At 39.3% G+C, this 21,975-nt stretch overlaps 2 protein-coding genes across 5 annotated transcripts; both read left to right on the top strand.

Moving 5' to 3' along the window:
* Positions 1–4,415: 4,415 nt before the first annotated feature.
* On the top strand, positions 4,416–9,491 carry LOC137730838 (ATP-citrate synthase beta chain protein 2). Of its 3 annotated transcripts, none has more exons than XM_068469828.1 (18): positions 4,427–4,575; positions 4,782–4,912; positions 5,123–5,251; positions 5,350–5,452; positions 5,649–5,714; positions 5,799–5,922; positions 6,011–6,145; positions 6,386–6,446; positions 6,543–6,619; positions 6,729–6,884; positions 6,979–7,107; positions 7,212–7,344; positions 7,440–7,567; positions 7,703–7,808; positions 7,920–7,996; positions 8,096–8,166; positions 8,284–8,568; positions 9,058–9,491. In XM_068469828.1, the coding sequence occupies exons 3-18, from the start codon at positions 5,152–5,154 to the stop codon at positions 9,131–9,133; spliced, it is 1,827 nt and encodes a 608-aa protein (XP_068325929.1). In that variant the 5' UTR covers positions 4,427–4,575; positions 4,782–4,912; positions 5,123–5,151; the 3' UTR covers positions 9,134–9,491. The 3 variants fall into 3 exon arrangements, with proteins under 3 accessions (XP_068325928.1, XP_068325929.1, XP_068325930.1); XM_068469829.1 differs by having other exon boundaries at positions 4,559–4,575; positions 4,849–4,912; XM_068469827.1 differs by lacking the exon at positions 4,782–4,912 and having other exon boundaries at positions 4,416–4,575.
* Positions 9,492–12,231: 2,740 nt separating this feature from the next.
* LOC137730713 (phytochrome B) lies at positions 12,232–18,337 on the top strand. Of its 2 annotated transcripts, XM_068469671.1 has the most exons (5): positions 12,232–14,631; positions 15,644–16,451; positions 16,586–16,879; positions 17,525–17,744; positions 17,875–18,337. In XM_068469671.1, the coding sequence occupies exons 1-4, from the start codon at positions 12,591–12,593 to the stop codon at positions 17,742–17,744; spliced, it is 3,363 nt and encodes a 1,120-aa protein (XP_068325772.1). In that variant the 5' UTR covers positions 12,232–12,590; the 3' UTR covers positions 17,875–18,337. The 2 variants fall into 2 exon arrangements, with proteins under 2 accessions (XP_068325772.1, XP_068325771.1); XM_068469670.1 differs by having other exon boundaries at positions 17,525–18,337.
* The last annotated feature ends 3,638 nt before the right edge of the window (positions 18,338–21,975 follow it).

The following is a 21,975-nucleotide window of genomic DNA, read 5'->3' as shown; positions in this document are numbered from 1 at the left end:
AAAAAGCCTCGTGCTAGGTAAAGATAGAAATATACATATAAGGCTTATATGATCCACTCCCCTAGGCGATGTGGGATGTTACAATCCGGGCCAAGATGTGATAATTTGGTATCAGAGCCAATCCCTGGTCGGAAGTGTGCCGACGAGGATGTCAGGCCCTTAAGGGGGGTGGATTGTTAGATCCCACATCGCCTAGGGGTAAGGATCTTGTAAGCCGTATATGTATATTCACATCTCTACCTAGCACGAGGCCTTTTGGGAGCTCATTGGCTTCGAAGTTTATCGCAACTCTGAAGTTAAGCGAGTTCGTGCGAGAGCAATCCCAGGATGGGTGACCCATTGAGAAGTTCTCGTGTGAGTTCCCAGAAACAAAACCGTGAGGGCGTGGTCGGGGCCTAAAGCGGACAATATCGTGCTACGGTGGAGTCTAGCTCGAGATGTGGTGGGGGCCTGGGGGGGATGTGACAAATAGTGCTATAATTTGTATAATGACAAAAATAGACATTTGTGGTAGGAGTGGTGGCAATGGTGATGGCATCGACATTGGTAGAGGTATTGTGGTGGTGCTACTGGTAAAGGTAAGAATGGTGTAGGGGCAACGATGAAGGTGGTGACAATTGCAGTGGCAACAATGACGGTTGTGGCAATGATAATGGTAGGGATATGGTTGTGATGTCTACTGAGGGTGTGCTGGTTGGGATGTAGAGGTAGAAATGGTGGTGAAAATTGTGGTGGTGGCTGGGATGACAAAAATGGTGGTGATAATAGTTAGTACTTATGGTGTAAGATCACACATCACACAGGGGAGTGATCCTTTTATATATATATATATATATATATATATATATATATATATATATATATATATATATATATATATATATTCTCATCCCTACCTAGCACGAGGCTTTTTGGGAGCTCACTGGCTTCAGAGTTCATTGGAACTCTGAAGTTAAGCGAGTTCGCTTAAGAGCAATCCCAAGATGGGTGACCCATTAGGAAGTTCTCGTGTGAGTTCCCAAAAACAAAACCGTGAAGGCGTGGTCAGGGCCTAAAGCGGACAATATCGTGTTATGGTGGAGTCTAGCCCGGGATGTGGTCAGGGCCTAGGGCGGGATGTGACAAATAGTGCTATAATTTGTATAATGACAAAAAATAGACATTTGTGGTAGGAGTGGTGGCAATGATGATGACATCGACACTGGTAGAGGTATTGTGGTGGTGCTAATGGTAAAGGTAGGAATGGTGTAGAGGCAACAATGACGGTGGTGGTGACAATTGTAGTGGCAACAATGACAGTTGTGGTAATGATAATGGTAGGGATATGGTTGTGATGTCCACTGAGGGTGTGCTGGTTGGGATGTAGAGGTATAAATGGTGGTAAGGTGGTGAAAATTGTGGTGGTGGTTGAGTTGACAAAAATGGTGGTGATAATAGTTAGTACTTATGGTGTAAGATCCCACATCGCCCAAATGAGTTATCTTTATATGTATATTTCCATCCCTATCTAGCACGAGGCCTTTTGGGAGCTCACTGGTTTCGGGTTCCATGGGAACTCCAAAATTAAGCAAGTAGCGCGCGAGAGCCATGATGGGTAACCCACTAGGAAGTTCTCGTGTGAGTTCCTATAAACAAAACAGTGAGGGTGTAGTCGGGGTCCAAAGTAGACAATATCGTGCTACAGTGGTGAAGTGGGCCTAGGATATGGTGGACCTCGAGCTGGGATGTGACAATTTGGTATCAGAGCCAATCCTTGCCCTGAAGTGTGCCGACGAGGACATCGGGCCCCTAAGGGGAATGGATTGTAAGATCCCACATCGCCTAGGAGAGTGATCCTTATATGTATATTCTTATCCCTACCTAGCACGAGAATCGAGACATCACGAATCATCATCGCCTATAACAATTATCAAATCACATCTTAGAGTTCTTATCGATAAAACACATAACTTACATAAAACATATCCCTAAGAACATTCTAGAATGATTTGGGACCCATTAACTAAAAGTCAATCGTTAGTCGAAGATCGACAGTAGGGTCCCCAACCCTGCGTAACTCGATCCAGAAGATCCACATTTCAGATTTCCGACCCGTAACTTCCAAAGATCCACATTGTGCTTCTAAGACATCATACTAAAGTTTCATTACGATCAAACGGTTGGATCTCCTCCAATTGCTAATTCAAGTGGTGGTCAACTTTGATCCTTATATGTATATTCTCATCCCTACCTAGCACGAGGCCTTTTGGGAGCTCATTGGCTTCGGGTTTCATGGGAACTCCGAAGTTAAGCGAGTAGCGCTCGAGAGCACTCTCATGATGGGTGACCCACTGGGAAGTTCTCGTGTGAGTTCCCAGAAACAAAACCATGAGGGCGTAGTCGGGGCCCAAAGAGGACAATATCGTGTTACAGTGGTGGAATGGGCCCGAGATATGGTCAACCCCGGGCCGGGATGTGACATGTGTTCACTTTGTTCATTAAGGAGAAAATGATGTATAGACTAACAAACAATGTCTCTATATCTTTAGCATAGGAAAAGCTATGAATTAGAATCATTATACTTTTAGTGTAACATCCCATATCGCCTAAGGGAGTGGATCCTGTAAGCTTTATATGTATATTTCAATCTCTACCTAGCACGAGGCCTTTTGGGAGCTCACTAGCTTTGGGTTCCATCAGAACTCCGAAGTTAAGCGAGTTTACGTGAGAGCAATCCCAGGATGGGTGACCCATTGGGAAGTTCTCGTGTGAGTTCCCAGAAACAAAACCGTGAGGGCATGGTCGGGGCCCAAAGCGGACAATATCGTGCTAAGATGGAGTCGAGCCTGGGATGTGGTGAGGGCCCGGGCCTGGATTTGACAATTTGGCACCAAAAGACCTTGTGCTAGGTAGAGATGGGAACATACATATAAGGCTTACATGATCCACTCCCCTGGACGATGTGAGATGTTACATTTAGGGCATGTTTCCTTCTAAGAATGGGATGGGAAAAACGGTATTATTCATATTCATGTGTTTATTAACAACTAAAAAAAAAAAGAAAAAATAGGTAGATCTTATATTTTTTGTGCATGACAAAACATAGGAAAATAATGAGGTCAGTTGACACATCCCGACCGAAATCAAGGCGTGCTAGCCTCACGTCTTGATTTCAGTCGGGGTGTGTCAGTTTGGTATCAGAGCCTAACCCTGGCCATAGTGTGCCGACGAGGACGTCGGGCCCCTAAAGGGGGTGGATTGTAACATCCCACATTGCCCAAGGGAGTGGATCCTATAAGCCTTATATGTGTATTCCCATCTCTATCTAGCACGAGACTTTTTGGGAGCTCACTGGCTTCGGGTTTCGTATGAACTTCGAAGTTAAGTGAGTTTGCGTGAGAGCATTCCCAATATGGGTGACCCACTGAGAAGTTCTTGTGTGAGTTCTTAAAAACCATGTGGGCGTGGTCGGGGCCCAAAGCGGACAATATCGTGCTACGGTGGGGTTGAGCTCGAAATGTGGTGGAGGCCCGGATCGGGATGTGACATCAATGATAAATTAGAATAATAAAATAAAAATGATAATCATAAGCTATTTTTCTCTTCTGCATATTCTTACTTGTTTTCTCACATTAAAACAAACAAATTAAAGAAAAACATTTAAATGTGTAGAAAGAAAAGAAAGAAAGGAAAAAAAAAAAGATAACAGTTGCATTTTTTTATAATTCAACTTCTTTTAAATAACGTGCATTCACTATATAAATGTTCATTTCCTCAATCTTAATTTGAAGATCTTCCTTACCAAAAAATTATTCGAATTAGAGATCATCTAATCATTAAAATGTATGAAACATAATTGACGATGTGAGTAGCAAGTAACACATTTATGATAAATATTTCATTTTATTTGATACATTTGAATGATTAAACGATTTTTAATTTAAATATTTTTTTATAGACATGATTTACAACTAAAGATTAAAAATTTGAACATTCCTATCATAAAATTTATATAATGTATATAAGTTATTAAAAAATAAAACATGTGCATTTTTTCATGAAAGAACGTAAATATTATTCAAAAAATAATAATTGGTTACCATTTTACTTGAAAAAATGAAACACGTGTGAATAAAATCATGTGATTTAATGGTCAAGCCAACCCTCCTCTCCCCTTCTTTGCTCCCCTGAATCCACCGACCTCAGAGCCCACCACTCTCTCTTCCGGTCTCTCTCTCTCTCTCTCTCCCCCCTCGTCCGTCACATACAATAATCAATGAATCAAACTAGTAAACTTTGTACAGCGCCAACAAAATATTAAAACAAAAATTTAAAAATAACCAAAAAAAAAAAGTCGCACTCAGTGAGCTAACAACCGCGCGCCACGTGACCAGCTCATCCCGCCCTCCTTCCCCCGTCTCTCTCTCGTTGGTAGCAACCTCTCCATCCCCGACCTCCCAAACCCCTCTCTCTCCCCCTCCCCTTTCTCTTTGTATCTCTCTCTATATAATCTCTCCCTCCATCCAACCCTCCCTAAATCCCAGCATTTTGCATTTCTCCCCCAAACCAAATCCCGAATTCCACTCTCACAATCAGGTAAGCTCCAATTCCTCTCTCTATTTTTTTACTCTGGATTCTACTTCGGTTTTCCGGTGGATTAAATTAGGAGAGATCCGCTGTTTTGTTCCGTTTCCAGGATCCCATTTCCTGTCCGGACTTCCAATTCCCCGGATTTTTAACCATTCTTTTGTTTGTTTTGCTTGATTTGTTGTATATATAGTGATTGGGATTGTTTCGGACAGATTAAGATCTGCTTCCCCGCTTCTCCTTTCTTGGATAATTGGGTTGTTGGGTCTTGTTTGGTGGCGGTTTGGTTGGCACATTGCGTAGGGATCTGTTTGGTAACCATATCTGCATATCTGTTTGGCATTAGGTGTGCTTTTTTTTTCTAACAGAAATTTGACCAACAGATCTACCTAACTTCACCTTTTGATTTGACCTGCTTACCTGTAATTGTTCTGCTAATCCTAAACCGTAATTTTCAGAACAAGAGCTTTGAATTTTCTTTGGATCGTGTAATTGATGTGTGATCACAATTAAATCAATTAGTATTTGATGTTTTGGTTTCTTATTCTGTGATCAGAAGCCGGAGGTTGCCTTGACCCGAAAACCATGGCCACCGGACAACTTTTTTCGCGCACCACTCAGGCGCTGTTCTACAACTACAAGCAGCTCCCAATCCAGCGCATGCTCGATTTTGACTTCCTTTGCGGTGTGTATCAATTTCCAATTTTGATTTCGGACTTGATCTTAGTTATAGTTGTTAGTTTTCGAAAAAGGTGTAAATGTAGTAACTGAGGTTTGTTACAGGGAGGGAAACACCTTCGGTTGCTGGAATCATTAACCCCGGTTCTGAGGGATTTCAGAAGCTCTTTTTCGGTCAGGAGGAAATCGCCATACCAGTGCACTCAAAGTAAGTCGCTATTCTCTCATCCTCTTCCTAGATTTCACTTTTTGTGGCTGCAAGCCACAACCTTGTGTATAATATATATGCATGGTTAATTTTAATTTTTCATAACCAAAATATTCAAATTATGTTATTAGTCAAATTGTCATTCTTGATCCATTGTTTCGAGATTATCTGACCGTCATGTTGATAACTGTTGCAGCATTGAAGCATCTTGCGCTGCTCATCCTACTGCCGATGTCTTCATTAACTTTGCTTCATACAGAAGGTCAGTGATCATTCCATTAGTATCTTGGAGTGCGAAACTTCTATGTTTGTACCTAACGATGAATATATGTTGATATATCTGCAGTGCTGCTGCTTCTTCCATGGCTGCTCTGAAGCAACCAACCATTAGAGTTGTGGCAATCATTGCTGAAGGTGTTCCTGAGTCAGACACTAAGCAGTTGATCGCATATGCACGGGCAAACAACAAGGTTAGACAATTGATGCAAAGTCATCTTAATTTCACTGACTTGGAGAATGAACTGGCGATACTAACTTTAATCATCGTATTTTTTGTAGGTTGTCATTGGCCCAGCTACTGTTGGAGGAATTCAAGCTGGGGCTTTTAAGATCGGTGACACTGCTGGAACTATTGATAACATTATTCACTGCAAGCTATACAGGCCCGGATCTGTTGGTTTTGTCTCCAAATCTGTATGTAGCTATTCCAGCATCCTGAACTTTCAGATAATTTGGTCATTCATAAGATTTTTAGAATGTCTATATTTAAAATGTTTAGCAAATTGGAATCGAGTGCATTGATTTCTCTTCGATGCCCTTTTGTTTAATGTGCCATGAGTTGCCACATAGTTATTCAAACTCCAATTTGATGTGCCGTGTCAAGAAAGTTTGTGTTCTAGAATTCTTACAAAAGAATTTTATTTGGTATTGCAGGGTGGCATGTCTAATGAGTTATACAATACTGTAGCTCGTGTAACAGATGGACTTTATGAAGGTATCCACATTTGATCCGTTTAATTTTGTTTTAATAGCTGACTTAATATTTGAACAAGGTTTTAATACAATTTTGGTATGTCTTGAAACTATTAAGGTATTGCTATTGGAGGTGATGTGTTCCCAGGTTCTACTCTTTCTGACCATGTTCTGCGGTTTAACAATATCCCCCAGGTACATTACGATTTCATTACTTCTTTTGAGGGACTGTCCACGATTTGCATGTTGTATGAGGATGCCAGTATTCTGAAACTTGACATTATGGTTTTCTGATCTTGTGTAGGTTAAACTTATTGTTGTTCTTGGAGAACTTGGCGGGAGAGACGAGTATTCTTTAGTTGAAGCTTTGAAACAGGGAAAAGTTACCAAACCAGTGGTTGCTTGGGTTAGTGGAACTTGTGCAAGGCTTTTCAAATCCGAAGTACAATTTGGTCATGCTGTAAGTTATCATCTCAGTTTCCCTTTACTAATCTCTTCCCCAGACTGTAAGAGGGTTAAAAATTCTAATTCTTCCTTGATATCGTCTAAATTAGGGCGCAAAAAGTGGTGGTGAGATGGAATCTGCACAAGCAAAGAATCAAGCCTTGAGGGATGCTGGTGCTGTTGTTCCCAGTTCATATGAAGCTCTGGAAACTGCTATCAAGGAAACATTTGAAAAACTGGTAATTACAGCATGCCTTGATAAACTGCACAAAGATTGCTTGACTGAGTTATGTAAATCCATGAGGATCTGTGGCTGACTAACATGTTTTGGTTATTTGTGCAGGTTGAGCAAGGGAAGATTGCACCAGTCAAGGAATTCAAGCCTCCACAAATCCCTGAAGATCTTAACTCTGCAATTAAGAGCGGAAAAGTTCGTGCTCCAACTCATATTATATCCACTATCTCCGATGACAGAGGTATGCATTACATTAAACAATCTTCCTGTATATGATTGATGTGTTTGATAAAGGACATCAGTTTCATTGACTTCTACTGTTAATCATTTTTGCAGGTGAGGAACCATGCTATGGTGGTGTACCTATGTCTTCCATTGTTGAGCAGGGTTATGGTGTGGGTGATGTTATCTCTCTTTTGTGGTTCAAGCGCAGCCTTCCCAGTTACTGTACTAAATTTATCGAGGTAGGTTCTTATCACTATAGAGCTGCTAATTTGCACTTTTTTTACCCTTTTGTTTAATTTTTGTTGATTTAAAGTCTAGCTAAGCAAATTTGTGTATACTAGTTCATTCACTAATGAGTATGACATTGACATCAGATTTGCATCATGTTATGTGCTGACCATGGTCCTTGCGTCTCTGGTGCTCACAACACAATAGTAACTGCTAGGGCTGGCAAGGATCTTGTTTCCAGCCTTGTTGCAGGTAGATATATTCCCACAGAATGTTCTATCTTTTGTTATTACGAAGTTTTCTAGTTTTGAGGATCAGAGATAATTTGGTTGTGGAATACTCAAAGATGAGCTTCTGAAACAGGTTTGCTCACAATTGGACCACGATTTGGTGGTGCCGTTGATGACGCTGCTCGTTACTTCAAGGATGCATATGACAGGGTGAGCTTTATTGGGCATTTTATGTGTAGTGATTGAACACTTAAACCTTAAAATGACGTTTTAACTCTAACAAGTTGTCTCCTTGCTGTGTTTTATCAGAACCTTACACCTTATGAATTTGTCGAAAGTATGAAGAAGAAGGGCATTCGTGTGCCAGGGATTGGGCACAGGTATTCAGAGTTTTCAAATTTATACAACAGCATAATCTTGGGGTTTCAGTTTATGCATTTAGTAGCCGCATTAGAAATCTTATTGATGGAAGTTTTTGTTTCTTTGCTGTGGAAAAGGATCAAGAGAGGGGACAACAGAGATAAGAGAGTAGAGCTTCTACAAGCGTTTGCACGCACTAATTTCCCTTCTGTCAAGTACATGGAATATGCCGTTCAAGTTGAAACCTACACACTCTCAAAGGCTAACAACCTGGTCCTCAACGTTGATGGCGCAATTGGAACCTTATTCTTGGATCTTCTTGCTGGCAGTGGAATGTTCACCAAGCCAGAGATTGACGAGATTGTTGAGATTGGATATCTGAATGGGCTCTTCGTGCTGGCACGTTCTATTGGTTTGATTGGGTGAGTACTGGCTAGGATTAACTATATATATATATTTTTTACCGCAGATAATTGTAGGTTAGTATTATGTTGTTGCCTATTAAGCCACAATCAAAATCTAGATAACGACACATCAACCATCAGAACACTGATTCTACATAGGCACATATCTCCTTTACACGCAAAGATAACGTACTTGGACTTCCTACCGTCTCTAAACAGATTAGGTGGTCCTACGGTCATATGGTCACTGATACAGATAGGACTCAATAGTTCAAGTAGTCAATTTCCTATTCGTTGGCATATACATATAGGATTAGATACCTGGCTTTGTCATTGAGAGGTAACACAAAACAACAGATTGTCCTTCATGACAATGAGGTTCAGAGGGTCAGATAAACAAGGGAGAGAGGACATCATTTTCTGCTTTGTATATGATGCATTTCTTAGTATATCTGTAGAATATACTTTTATTTATCTGACCGGTTCTCTCTCCGGTCTAAATCTCAGGCACACATTCGACCAAAAGAGGTTGAAGCAGCCCCTATACCGCCACCCATGGGAGGACGTTCTATACACCAAGTGAGAAAATATAGGGTAGCAGGTGCAAAACCCGGACTACCTGCTTGCGGACGAGCATTGTTGTTTTCAAGGTTCTCAAGTCTACGATGTCGCCGGGGATGATTATTGTTCAGTTGTTAAAATAGTGTTTTGTATCGCTAATGCTGGAGCTGGTAAGTCTGTATCGAAAGTTCATAAAAAGGGAGAACCCTCGATCATTTTACTAAGCAAAAGTTATGTTTTCGCTTAAATTTCTTGGATTCACTTTCTGGTTTTAGGAGAGAACGTAGATTGTAGAGCAGCTGGGAATTGGATGTATCATGAATACGCGCAATTGTTCTCTCGATAAAAAAAACGAATAAATACAAATATGTCCCTATACATTTATGCATTGCCTTTTTCTTTATTTATTTATACTTTTATTAAATAAATTTCGTTAAAACTCCCATCGAGAAAGAGAAAAGAGTATATCAAACACGCGTGAAATACAGCGAACAAATGAAAACAAGAACTTTACAAGGACAATACTTAACATAAACACAACTAAAAACTCATGTCGCTTTAAGCTCAATTTCTTGCCAAGCCAGACAATCTTAACCCTAAACGGATTCATATTTCTTGAATCGTGAGTACTACGGCCACCACATGAATGAGCACCGCCATCAAACAAACCGCATCCAGTCATAGAACACAATAAATCAGCCATAATTAAATGCGGAACTTAATATAAATATTAAATCGTCATTGTCGTTCATGTCAGTCGGACTGGACAAGGGTTAATCTTTTGACTGATTTCTTAGAGCATTTACCGGACAATCATGGAGATATATATGCACTAATTAATTGGGATTATCTTCGGTAACTTGTGCTCACCAGACAATGATTGGGCCATATCGTACGGACCAAAATGGACATATTTCACTATTTAACGGAAAATTTTCAGCATGACTAGAACACGGTTTGATACGCTAAGTGTCATAATAAAAGTGTTGAAAATACCAAATTATATATTTTCCTGTACATTGAAAAAAAAAATAAAGAAAATGGCTTGAAAACTTTGAGTTTTAACGATAAGGATAAAATAAAAGGTAAAATGAATACTACTATGATTGACTTTTTAGTGTAAAAATGTAATTTTTCGTCAAAATAAACAGTACCGAAGTCCCTTGAAAAATATCTCAGTCTAAAATCAGATGTGATATGTGTTCCATTTCCATCAGGTACACTGTCAGTAGTGAAGGATAATTCTTCGCCATAATGTAAAATTCCATTTCACTCGGATGCATGCATGGGAGTGGAATTATAATTTTCACTGATGAAGCAAATCACGATACAAGCAGACCTTAGAAAGATAAATAGGGTTGGAAATTCAATGACTACTATATTTTATTTTTTTCTAAAATCTATTAAAAGCTTATGAAATTCAAATACCAAGGCTTTTTTTTTTTTTTTATCCATTGAGGGTATGAAGGTGTTAACATAAGGTTGTTGTTAGTTTTACGCATCCTGCTTATAACTCAAGTAGTTAAAAATATTTTTTTTGTATTTATGTTTCAGAAATTGATTATTTAGACATTAAATATCTATTATAAAGATATAATAAGGTGACACAACATCATGAAAAACTTTTTTGTGGACTTGAAACACTGTCTTGTAAGGTTAAAACACTGTCTATTCATATTATAACATGTGAAATAGTACACCACGTGACAAGTATTTAAAAAACACATAAAAATTTCCCCAACATTATTTACCATCTATCATCAAAATTAACACTATCATTATTTCAATTTGAGTGCCCAAAGTAAAAAAATGAGGTGGCATACGTATAGGTTTAATATCTTTAATTGAGACACATTATAAACCGATAAAAGTTGGAAATGTAATAAACAATTTTATTGCCTCTGTGGATGCCTTTTGTTGGAACAAGACTTCTATTCTACGTGTACATTTGAGCTCATTTGATGTAACTTTAGTGTCACATGATAAATATTTTCTCAAATATTAATAATTTTTCATCACAAATAGAAAAATTAATAATTTTACGGATTCTGTAGACTCCAACGAGACAATGCTTTCTGTTCAATGTACTCTTTGTAATTTCATGTGTCTATCCTATATACCTCTCACCATATTAACATTATGCATTATAACAAAATATTTAAATGTTGTTGGTATAAACTTGTTCACTCAACCCTTAAGTTTTTTGATGTGGAGTGAGTCTCACAACTGATCCTCATTTTTTTTGAAAAAAAAGCAATCACTTCTCTTAAAGAGAGAGAGAGTGTGTGTGTGTGTGTGTGTGTTGAGAATTGGTGTGTGTATGTGTGTGTATTGAGAATTGATTACAAAGAGCACTTGACTATATTCTAGTCTTTCTTTTTCTCTCGTGTCTGATTGTCTATAAAGGATCTCACCCCTTTATATAGGCACTTAGAGAGCCCCAAAAGTACTAGGCTCGATTCCTTCGCCGCCTTCTCATTTAATAAATTAGGTACGTAGACACGACTTGCTAGCCACTCTTCCATTCTTTAATTGAAATGTGATAGCAGAGTAGCATTCGCTAATGCCTAATTGCATGTATTCCTGAACTAATACATACTGAACGCCTTGCTTAGCCCCAAGGTTTTAGTCGGACAACTTTTATGTCACTTTATAGGCCTATGCGCTTGTCGATGGCCATCACGTGGGCAGGAATTGGTTCTCAAATAAACTTGTTATTGGGACTTCATGCTATAAAGTTGTCAGGTTGGCCAATTTGATGCCATAGTCGAAAAGTACTTTCCCATTTTAAAGACCATTGGTCAATATATTGCTAAAATTAGAAAGGACAATTGATTTCCTTTCCAATTATAGTTTTTCTTTATTAGATCTTGGGGGAAGGAACCTGACTCGAATTGAACCCCATGGTGCAAGCACATTAAAATAATCCCAACTTAAATTGACAAAAATAAAATACGAAAAAAGTAAATAAGAAATAGAAAAATATGGTCAGGAGAATCAAAATTATTGTCATCGGGCCAAACTCCCAAACCGCACACGACCACCAATCGAATATTGCCCTCCATGTTTATCCTCTCACCGCCAATAATGCAAAACCCTTACAAATCCAGAAAAGTAGAGATAAATCCAGAAACAAATACGGTTCAGTAAAAAACAAAGAAGAAAGAAAGTGTCCTCTCCTCTTCCCAGTTCTCTCCCTCGCTTTCTCTCTCTACCAAGAACTCGACAAAACAAAAAAGAATATCAACCCAAAACCAGCTTTTTCCCATCTCTGAATTAAAACCACATAAATAATTAAGGACCACCATCGAAAGTCACAAGCTTTCCTATTTTTTAAGCAAAAAGTCACAAGCTTTCGCTCTGGTCGGCTTCGAATTTTCATGGGGTTTTTCAAGTTACCACTTTTTTTCTAATTTTAGCGAATTTAGGACCAACCCAGTGAGAATTGAGTCAAACGGGGAGGACCCAAGTCAGCAGAAATGGCGTCAGGAGCTCAGTCGTCGGGCAAGAGCAATATCAAAGCTCACCACAACACGGAGTCTGTGAGCAAAGCCATTGCTCAGTACACTGTAGATGCTCGGCTGCACGCCGTGTTCGAGCAGTCCGGGGAGTCCGGCAAGTCCTTCGACTACTCGCAGAGCATGAAAACCACCAAGGATTCGGTCCCGGAGCAGCAGATTACGGCGTACCTATCGAGGATTCAGAGGGGCGGCCATGTCCAACCTTTCGGGTGCATGATGGCCGTGGACGAAGCCACGTTCGGAGTCATTGCGTATAGCGAGAACGCACGCGACATGCTCGACCTAACGCCGCAGTCAGTGCCGATCCTTGAAAAGCCGGAGATTCTCACAATTGGGACCGACGTCCGTACGCTATTCACAACGTCGAGCGCGGTGTTGCTGGAGAAGGCATTTGGGGCTCGGGAGATAACGCTTTTGAACCCGATTTGGATCCACTCTAAGATTTCTGGAAAGCCCTTTTACGCAATTTTGCATAGGATTGATGTTGGGGTCGTGATTGATTTGGAGCCTGCGAGAACAGAAGACCCTGCGCTGTCGATTGCCGGCGCGGTGCAGTCGCAGAAGCTGGCGGTGAGGGCGATTTCGCAGCTGCAGTCGCTGCCGGGTGGCGACATTAAGCTTTTGTGTGACACTGTGGTAGAGAGTGTGAGGGAGCTTACTGGCTATGATAGAGTTATGGTTTATAAATTTCACGAGGATGAGCATGGTGAGGTTGTGGCTGAGAGTAAAAGGCCTGACTTGGAGCCGTACCTTGGGCTGCACTACCCGGCCATGGATATACCGCAGGCGTCAAGGTTCTTGTTCAAGCAGAACCGGGCTCGAATGATAGTAGATTGTCACGCCAAGCCGGTTCATGTGATTCAGGATGAAGGGCTGATGCAGCCTTTGTGCTTGGTTGGATCCACACTAAGAGCCCCACATGGTTGCCATTCCCAGTACATGGCTAATATGGGATCCATTGCGTCATTGGCGTTGGCGGTAATCATCAATGGAAACGACGAGGAAGCTCTTGGTGGGAGAAATTCAATGAGATTATGGGGCCTGGTTGTTTGCCATCACACCTCTGCTAGGTGCATTCCATTTCCGCTTCGGTATGCTTGTGAGTTTTTAATGCAGGCCTTTGGACTTCAATTGAATATGGAATTACAATTGGCTTCACAAATGTCTGAGAAACATGTTTTAAGGACACAGACTCTGTTGTGTGATATGCTTCTGCGTGATACCCCGACTGGCATTGTTACTCAAAGTCCTAGTATAATGAACCTTGTGAAATGTGATGGGGCTGCACTCTACTACCAAGGGAACTACTACCCTCTTGGTGTGACGCCCACCGAAGCCCAGATAAAGGACATTGTGGAATGGTTGTTGGCTTTCCATGGAAGTTCAACTGGTTTGAGTACGGATAGTTTGGCTGATGCTGGGTACCCTGGAGCTGCCTCTCTTGGTGATGCAGTTTGTGGAATGGCGGCTGCTTATATTACTAAAAGGGATTTTCTGTTCTGGTTCCGATCCCACACTGGGAAAGAGATCAAATGGGGTGGAGCAAAGCATCATCCAGAGGACAAGGATGATGGGCAGAGGATGCATCCACGCTCTTCATTCAAAGCGTTTTTGGAAGTGGTTAAAAGCCGGAGCTTGCCATGGGAGAACGCAGAAATGGATGCAATACACTCTTTGCAGATTATTTTGCGTGACTCATTTAAGAACACAGAGACAAACAATACAAAGGCTGTTATGCGGGCCCAGCTTGGCGATCTGGAGTTTCAAGGGATCAATGAGCTCAGCTCCGTAGCAAGAGAAATGGTTAGGCTGATAGAGACTGCAACTGCTCCCATACTTGCTGTCGATGTTAATGGCTGTATAAATGGGTGGAATGCAAAGGTTGCAGAGTTGACCGGTCTCTCAGTTGAGGAAGCTACCGGGAAGTCCTTGGTTCATGATCTCGTTTACAAAGAATCTGAAGAAATTGTTGAAAAACTTCTAACCCGCGCATTAAAAGGTAGTCTCTTTGAACCCGATGTCTCTATACCTCTTTAATTCGAGAGTCTATTAATGCGGTGTTATTGACATTTTTTCCCAGCACGTTCTCAATATCAGTGATAATTAAAAAAAAAAGTTTGTTGCCAATCGTTGTCAACATAAAACGGATGCATGAAGATTGTATGTCAAATTTTGAAATTCTTTGTGTAAATCCTTGAATGGCACATGATAAAGTCATATTAAATTTGGCTTACTTCAAGTGCCATGTGAACTTCACTGAGACGTTTTGTTGTGATGACTAGATACCTTCTAATTAATTAAGCTTCACTGGAAAGATCCAAATATGTTAGCCTTAAATTAGCAATGTATTGTAGTTACCACTTGTATTGCGTTGTCTTAATTGCAGTTCTATCTACAAGAGAGACTTAGGTCATCACTCTCCCTTGCAACTTTAACTGGTCAATTAGGTGATTGCTCAGTAGCAATGCAACAAGGACAGAACATGAGTGCTGATGTACCATATTGGTATGAATTTCGGAATGTTACCTTAAAACAACAAAAGGAGCATACCATTAATGCCAGTGTGGTACGGGGCTAAACACCTAATTGACTATTTATTGGTTGCTGGCCTTAAATCTCAAACCTTCTCCTTCTAATTTGAATATTTTTAGAGTGTGGAGACTCCCTGTCACCAACTGATGTTTCCCTGGTATTCTTTGTCGTTGGGGCCTGCGGGCCTCCTTGGTTTTGCTTTGTTTTAGGCCTTGTGCCTTTGTTTGTATGTTGTTTCCCCTCTTTGGTCGTAGTTTCAGTAACCTTGAATGAATCTGAATTTCCAAAAAAAGAAAAGAAAGATACGGGGCAAACCAGCTTTTATTTTTTAAAATATATTTTTGTTTAATAATTGATGATTTGAGTGACATGCTTAATATTTACTTTGAAAGCAAGTCTATTTCTGTATAAGATTGAATTTGGAATTTTCCTTGGGAGGTATCGGGAAGAATTCTACTACAATAGTTTTATCAATGCAGGTGAAGAAGATAAGAATGTCGAAATCAAAATGAGGACATTTGGCCCAGAGCATGATAACAAGCCTGTCTTCATAGTGGTTAATGCTTGCTCTAGCAAGGATTATGCTAATAACATAGTTGGAGTTTGCTTTGTTGGTCAGGACGTTACTGGTCAAAAAGTAATAATGGACAAATACATAAAAATACAAGGTGATTACAAAGCCATTGTTCATAGCCCCAATCCTTTGATCCCTCCCATTTTTGCTTCTGATGATAACACATGTTGCTCGGAATGGAACACTGCCATGGAAAAGCTCACTGGGTGGAGCCAGGGAGAAATCCTTGGAAAAATGTTGGTTGGAGAGGTCTTCGGCAGTTGCTGTCGAATCAAGGGTCCAGATGCTATGACAAGATTCATGATTGTCTTGCACAATGCCATTGGAGGGCTAGACACAGACAAATTCCCCTTTTCATTCTTTGACCGGAATGGGAAATATGTACAAGCTCTCTTGACAGCAAATAAGAGGGTGGATACAGAAGGTCAGGTTATTGGAGCTTTCTGCTTTTTGCAGATTGCTAGTCCAGAACTGCAGCAAACTCTTAAAGTACAGAGGCAACAGGAAAATGAATGTTTATCTAGGATGAAAGAATTGGCTTACATTTGCCAGGAAGTAAAAAATCCTTTAAGCGGTATACGCTTTACTAACTCACTTTTGGAGGCTACGGACTTAACTGAAGACCAAAAGCAGTTTCTGGAGACTAGTGCTGCTTGTGAGAAGCAAATTTTGAAGATTATAAAAGATGTTGATCTGGATAGCATTAACGATGGGTAAGTTTTTCGTATAAACTTATGCAATTACACGCTTAAAACTGGCATCTTAGTTCTTTCATAATTGAACTACGAAAAACATAATTAAGTTTTCTACTTTTTTTTTATATTTTATTTTTATAATTTTGAATTAGATCACTGGAGCTTGAGAAGACAGGATTCTTCCTTGGGAGCGTTATAAATGCTGTTGTTAGCCAAGTAATGTTATTGCTCAGAGAAAGAGATCTACAATTGATTCGAGATATTCCTGAAGAAATCAAAACATTGGCTGTCTATGGTGATCAAGTGAGAATTCAACAGGTCCTGGTTGATTTCTTATTGAATATGGTACGTTATGCACCCTCTCCTGAAGGCTGGGTGGAGATTCATGTTCTTCCAAGCTTGAAGAAAGTACCTGATGGAATCACTCTGGTTCGTACTGAATTCAGGTATTTTGCCTTCTCACAATTAATATTTAATTAATTGGATGTCCATTGAGACGACATAATAAAGTTATGTACGCTACTTGTCCTTGCAACTTGACTTTACCTGGTGTCCTGTGGGCTCAAATTATGATCATGTTCAGTTCAACCCATATGCTATGTGCTTTGAAGAGCAAAATTATGATCATGGGCTCTTAACCAGTGACTTTGGGTCCTTATTTATCTTTACCCCATAGAGACATTGAGTAGAACGAACTGTTTTTTTTGCCACTGTAAGTTTGAAAATAAACTTTTAAACGTCCTTCAAAAGCAAGTAAATAGATCTGAAACATATAAAATGCAGTTGATCCTGCTGTTACTTGATTTGTGCAGAATGACTTGGTTTCGTGAGTAGGAGTTGGTAATTCGAAGTTCGGTTTTGTACCTATTGTCCCTCTTACTTGGCATAGTCTAACTGGAATGATTATATGCTTCATGTTATATAATTTTAATTTCTCTGTTTCCCAGCTTTATTCATGGTAATTGCTAGTCTTGTTGGGCACTACTTGCAAATTGTGATGCTTAAAATAGACTGTTTTCTTCTTATACTTTTTATGACATGAATATTATCATTGTGATATTTAAACGACTAATTCCGTGTTTTTGGTGAAGGTTGGCATGTCCTGGCGAAGGTCTCCCTCCTCAATTAGTTCAAGACATGTTCCATAGCAGTCAATGGATGACTCAGGAAGGCCTAGGACTGAGCATGTGCAGGAAGATTTTAAAGCTCATGAACGGTGAAGTCCAATATGCCAGAGAGTCAGAAAGATGTTATTTCTTAATTACTCTCGAGCTTCCTATGCCTCGGAGACCTACAAATAGTATTGACTAGGTAATCAGACTTCCAAGACTTTATAGTTTCAACAGGCTATCCATTTTATCCCCAGAACAATCTGCAGGGGCACCACCAGATTCTTTCTTTCTGTACTTAATGGAACTGAACATATTTCTTCACACTTTAGTGAGCGGCCCAAGATTGGTGTTTGACAACACCAATTCAGATCACCAACACACTCGAGCAAGGTGTAGCAGGGAGCCTAAGCGCAGTCTTACGATTTCTCTAATGCAGTTGGGCCAAATCTTTACTGCATTAGTGCGCTGCTATGTGTTATTCGTTGAAAAGGACGGAGAGGGTGCATTCAAGATAATTGTAGCGGCTTCCACGATCAAAAGCTTTTCACCTAGTACTTTTTGGATTGAATCACACCTTTCTTCCAAGCAGGTATTGTATTCTACTCGATTACTTGTACTAAATCGTTTTCCATTACATGTTCTCAAGTGTGCACGATGAAAGTGTTTTGGTCTTTTCCGTTTAAATGTATATTGCTTCTCCTGTGTAATAAAGCTGATAGTCCTCTTCTAGTTGCTGGAGTAAATGTAACATGAATTACTGACAATGGGTTATCTAATTAATCTAATTTTTTTCGCTATCGTTTCGATTAAAAATGGTATTTTTCCCGACTCTTGGTGAGAATGTATTCTTGGATCACCTCTGCACCACAATTTCCCTCTTTTCTCAGGCTGGAAGGATTCTACAACTTGCTTATCGTCTCATCTGTCAAAATTGCCCCATATCGTTGATGCTTTAATCGGATGAGTGGATTGATGTTTGAGATGGTGATGCAGGATGGCCCATACCCTTTGTTGTTATTTCTGTGTGCTGGAGGAGAAAAATTGCACATCTCAGTTTTATGCTTTCTCTCTCTGTCACGTGATGTGAGAGACGTCAGAGATATGAGCTGTTGTAAGTTTTTCTCCTGTCGAGGGAGCTATGTTAATTGTTGGTTGATCGTGCGGAAGAGTGTTATATCCAGATCATAGCCACAGGTATGTTGAAGCAAAACTGGAGGCCAACTTCGAAGTTGTGTTCAAGTAGAAGGTAGAAGATGAATTAGTAGTGACGGAGGAAACTTATTTATTCTAGTCTCCCCAAATAGCAGGATCAAACAGTCTCCCAAAAAGCCAACCCCTGGCCGGGGTTTAGCATACCTAAATGTTGTGTTGGCAAAGCCAACTTCTTAGGCTACGCTGCTACGGGGCAGAAAAGCAGATTCTTAATCAATCTAATTCATCTAACTTGATGAACTTCAGAACTCGGGGTTATTCGATCCAGTCTGTTTCCAGACACCAAACGTGAGTCGAAAGAAGAAACAAAATTTGAAATTCAAGATTATAGCTTAATAAAGTAAGTGTAGGTATTGAAGTCCAAGTGGATCACTACTTAAAATTACGAGTAAATTGTAGCAATGATTCTTCAACTTTAATCAAATTGGAGCAATGGTCTTTTAACTAAAAATTCATTACCATTGGTCCCTCAACTTATCAAAATGTGTGGCTATTATTCTTTTCATCAATTTCGTCAAAATTTTGTCAAAATAAGTCACGTTGGAATGACCATTTATACAATTAGGGTCTCTCAACTCATCAAAGTGTGTAATTATGATCATTTTTGTCAACTACGTCAAAATTTTTGTCAAAACGAGTTATGTTGGAAGGATTATTGCTACAATTGGGTTAAAGTTAAGGGACCATTTCTCCAGTTGAATTAAAGTTGAGGGATCAATAATAATGGATTTTTGGTTGAGGAACCATAGCTGCATGTGTTGATGAGTTGAGGGATCAATGATAATGGATTTTTAGTTGACGGACTATTGCTACAATTGAGTTAAAGTTAAGGGACCATAGCTACAATTTACTCTAAAATTATTATGGAAATGGATGTAGTTAGTGTACCTAATTAAGTCAACTTGATAGGTCACCATGAGCTTATAAGAGCAAGGTTTGGTTTGAAGATAATGATATTTTAGAGGGAAAGGGATTAGGGGTTGTCTTTTTGTTTTATGGTAAAGTTCTAGCACTTAATAATGGTAATAATGGAAGTGTCACATGTTTTGTTTGCTAATGATAATATTATCTCCTCTAATTTCTAATTAGGAAAGATAATTACGGGGATTTTGTTGCTGCTCATTCACTCCAGAAATTGTGTGCGTGCACTCCCACCGTAGTGCTGTGCACGCAAACCAAGTTCTAGTGCTAAAACTTTTATTTTGGAGACAGATAGATTTTGCAACTTGGTTCTTGCTTTCAAAGTTGATTGCGTCCTATTAGAAAAATAAAAAGACAAATATTAGCCGCCTAAACAACATACGACACGAATTAAGCGAGGGATTTTGGAAGTTTTAAGAAACTCAGATAAAGTTATTAAGGAATGAATTACACAATATTAGATGTGAGCGATTAGAATTGTCATTTGTGAACATTATAAAGATGTGTAAGAGAGATTTGTGAATGACTTGTCGAAGTTAAGATTTGGGACTCCCTCTCTTACATTTGTAATGCTCATGAATGATATTTATGGTTTCCGCATCTAACATTTTGTTATATGTTTTTCAATAACTTGACATTAATTTTTTGTGATTATCAACACGAAGATTGATAACTCATATTAGTCTACACAAAAGATGAAAGCAAATATCAAAATGAACGATTATATGACACATGTAATAAAAACACAAGCTCAAAATGGGATATTGGCCAGGCTGCCTGACTAGGGTAAATCTAATTCTCTATAGAACTGCATGAGATTAGATGAGATTAAAACACAAAGAGTCTCACACTTTAAGGAGAAATACTCTGCAAATTACGTTATTAGGCACCTTTACCCAGTTTTTAATATCTACAAAAAGAGTAAACAAAAACCGAATTAATAAAAGAAAAACTAATGAAAATGGCTTGAAAACTTTGAGTTTTAACGATAAGGACGAAATAAAGGGTAAAGTGAATAGTACCAGGATTGACCTTTTAGTGTAAAAATGTGATTTTTCGTTAAAATGAACAGTACCGTGAACTTTTCGTTAAAACTCCCATTAATAAACCTCAAAGAGCTCGTTTAGAAAGTGTTTTTAAATGAATGAAATCGTTTTTAAAGAAAATGTTTTTGAAACCAACATTTAGTAAAAATGCAAGTTACTCTTGATAAACTGGTAAAGCACTTCAAGTGCTTTTAACCCAATTTTTTATTTTTAGAATTGTTATTAGCACTTTAAAATTTTTATTTTGCACTCCTAACTTTTTATAATTAAAAAAATTAAAAAATACACTCATGAAGAATGCTAATAACAATTCCTATTTTTTATCTGTAAGTACTTTCAGTCATTTAAAAGCATTTTCCAAACGAGCCTAAAACCTAATCAAAACCCAATTCGTGCTTATGTGCCTTCGTCCCGCCTTAACCTATACATATACATGCAATGAACTTTCAAGGTCTCAAAAGAAAGAGAACCAATAAGCAACATATATTCTTCTCCATTTATGGAGAGATTTTTCAATGTGATCAGAACACGGGGTGATCTATCACATATCATTATACAAATGGTGAGATATGTGTGTTAAAAAGTTAATAACTTATGAGGGTTAATCTCAGTTTACTAGCCTGAAGTTTCTTGGTTTTCAACATTTGGTACATGAAGTTTTTTTTTTTTTTTGTCCCAATCTGGTATCTAAAGTCATAATTCTGGTACACTTTCATACATCCGTTAAGTTTTCTATCAGAACCTCCATTAAGGCATCCACGTGGACAATAATTGAGTGACGTGTGTCAATATCAGCCCATGTGGAAATTAAAAAATATTTAAAATTAAAAATTAAAAAAAATAAACAGTTTGTTTACCCACCTGTCTCCTACCTTCCCCCAACCCACCCCTTCCCTCCCATCTTAACTCTACAACCTGCACCGCCCACCCTTCCATCTTTCCTCTGCAACCCACACCTACTCTCACTTTTCTCATCTGCAACCTGCACACCCAACCCAACACAATCCCGAGTAGATGGAAGAACCGAAGCACCGAAGCAAGGTAGCCACAGGTGCCAGTGCCGGAGTCCAGTGAGGCGGCGGCGAGGGCTGAGAGTGCTAAAAATTCTGTTGGGGATTGCTAATTTATCCAAATTAGGGATTTGGGTCACTAGGTTTTTGATAAATTTCAAAAATTTGAAGTGTTTCTTGATGAATTTGATTTCATTTGGGTGGGATTTTGTTGGGTTGGGTGTAAGAAGGGTGGATGCGG

This window comes from Pyrus communis, chromosome 4 (genome assembly GCF_963583255.1).
Source record: "Pyrus communis chromosome 4, drPyrComm1.1, whole genome shotgun sequence".
NCBI lineage: Eukaryota > Viridiplantae > Streptophyta > Magnoliopsida > Rosales > Rosaceae > Pyrus > Pyrus communis.
This window is presented reverse-complemented; position numbering and strand designations above follow the sequence as displayed.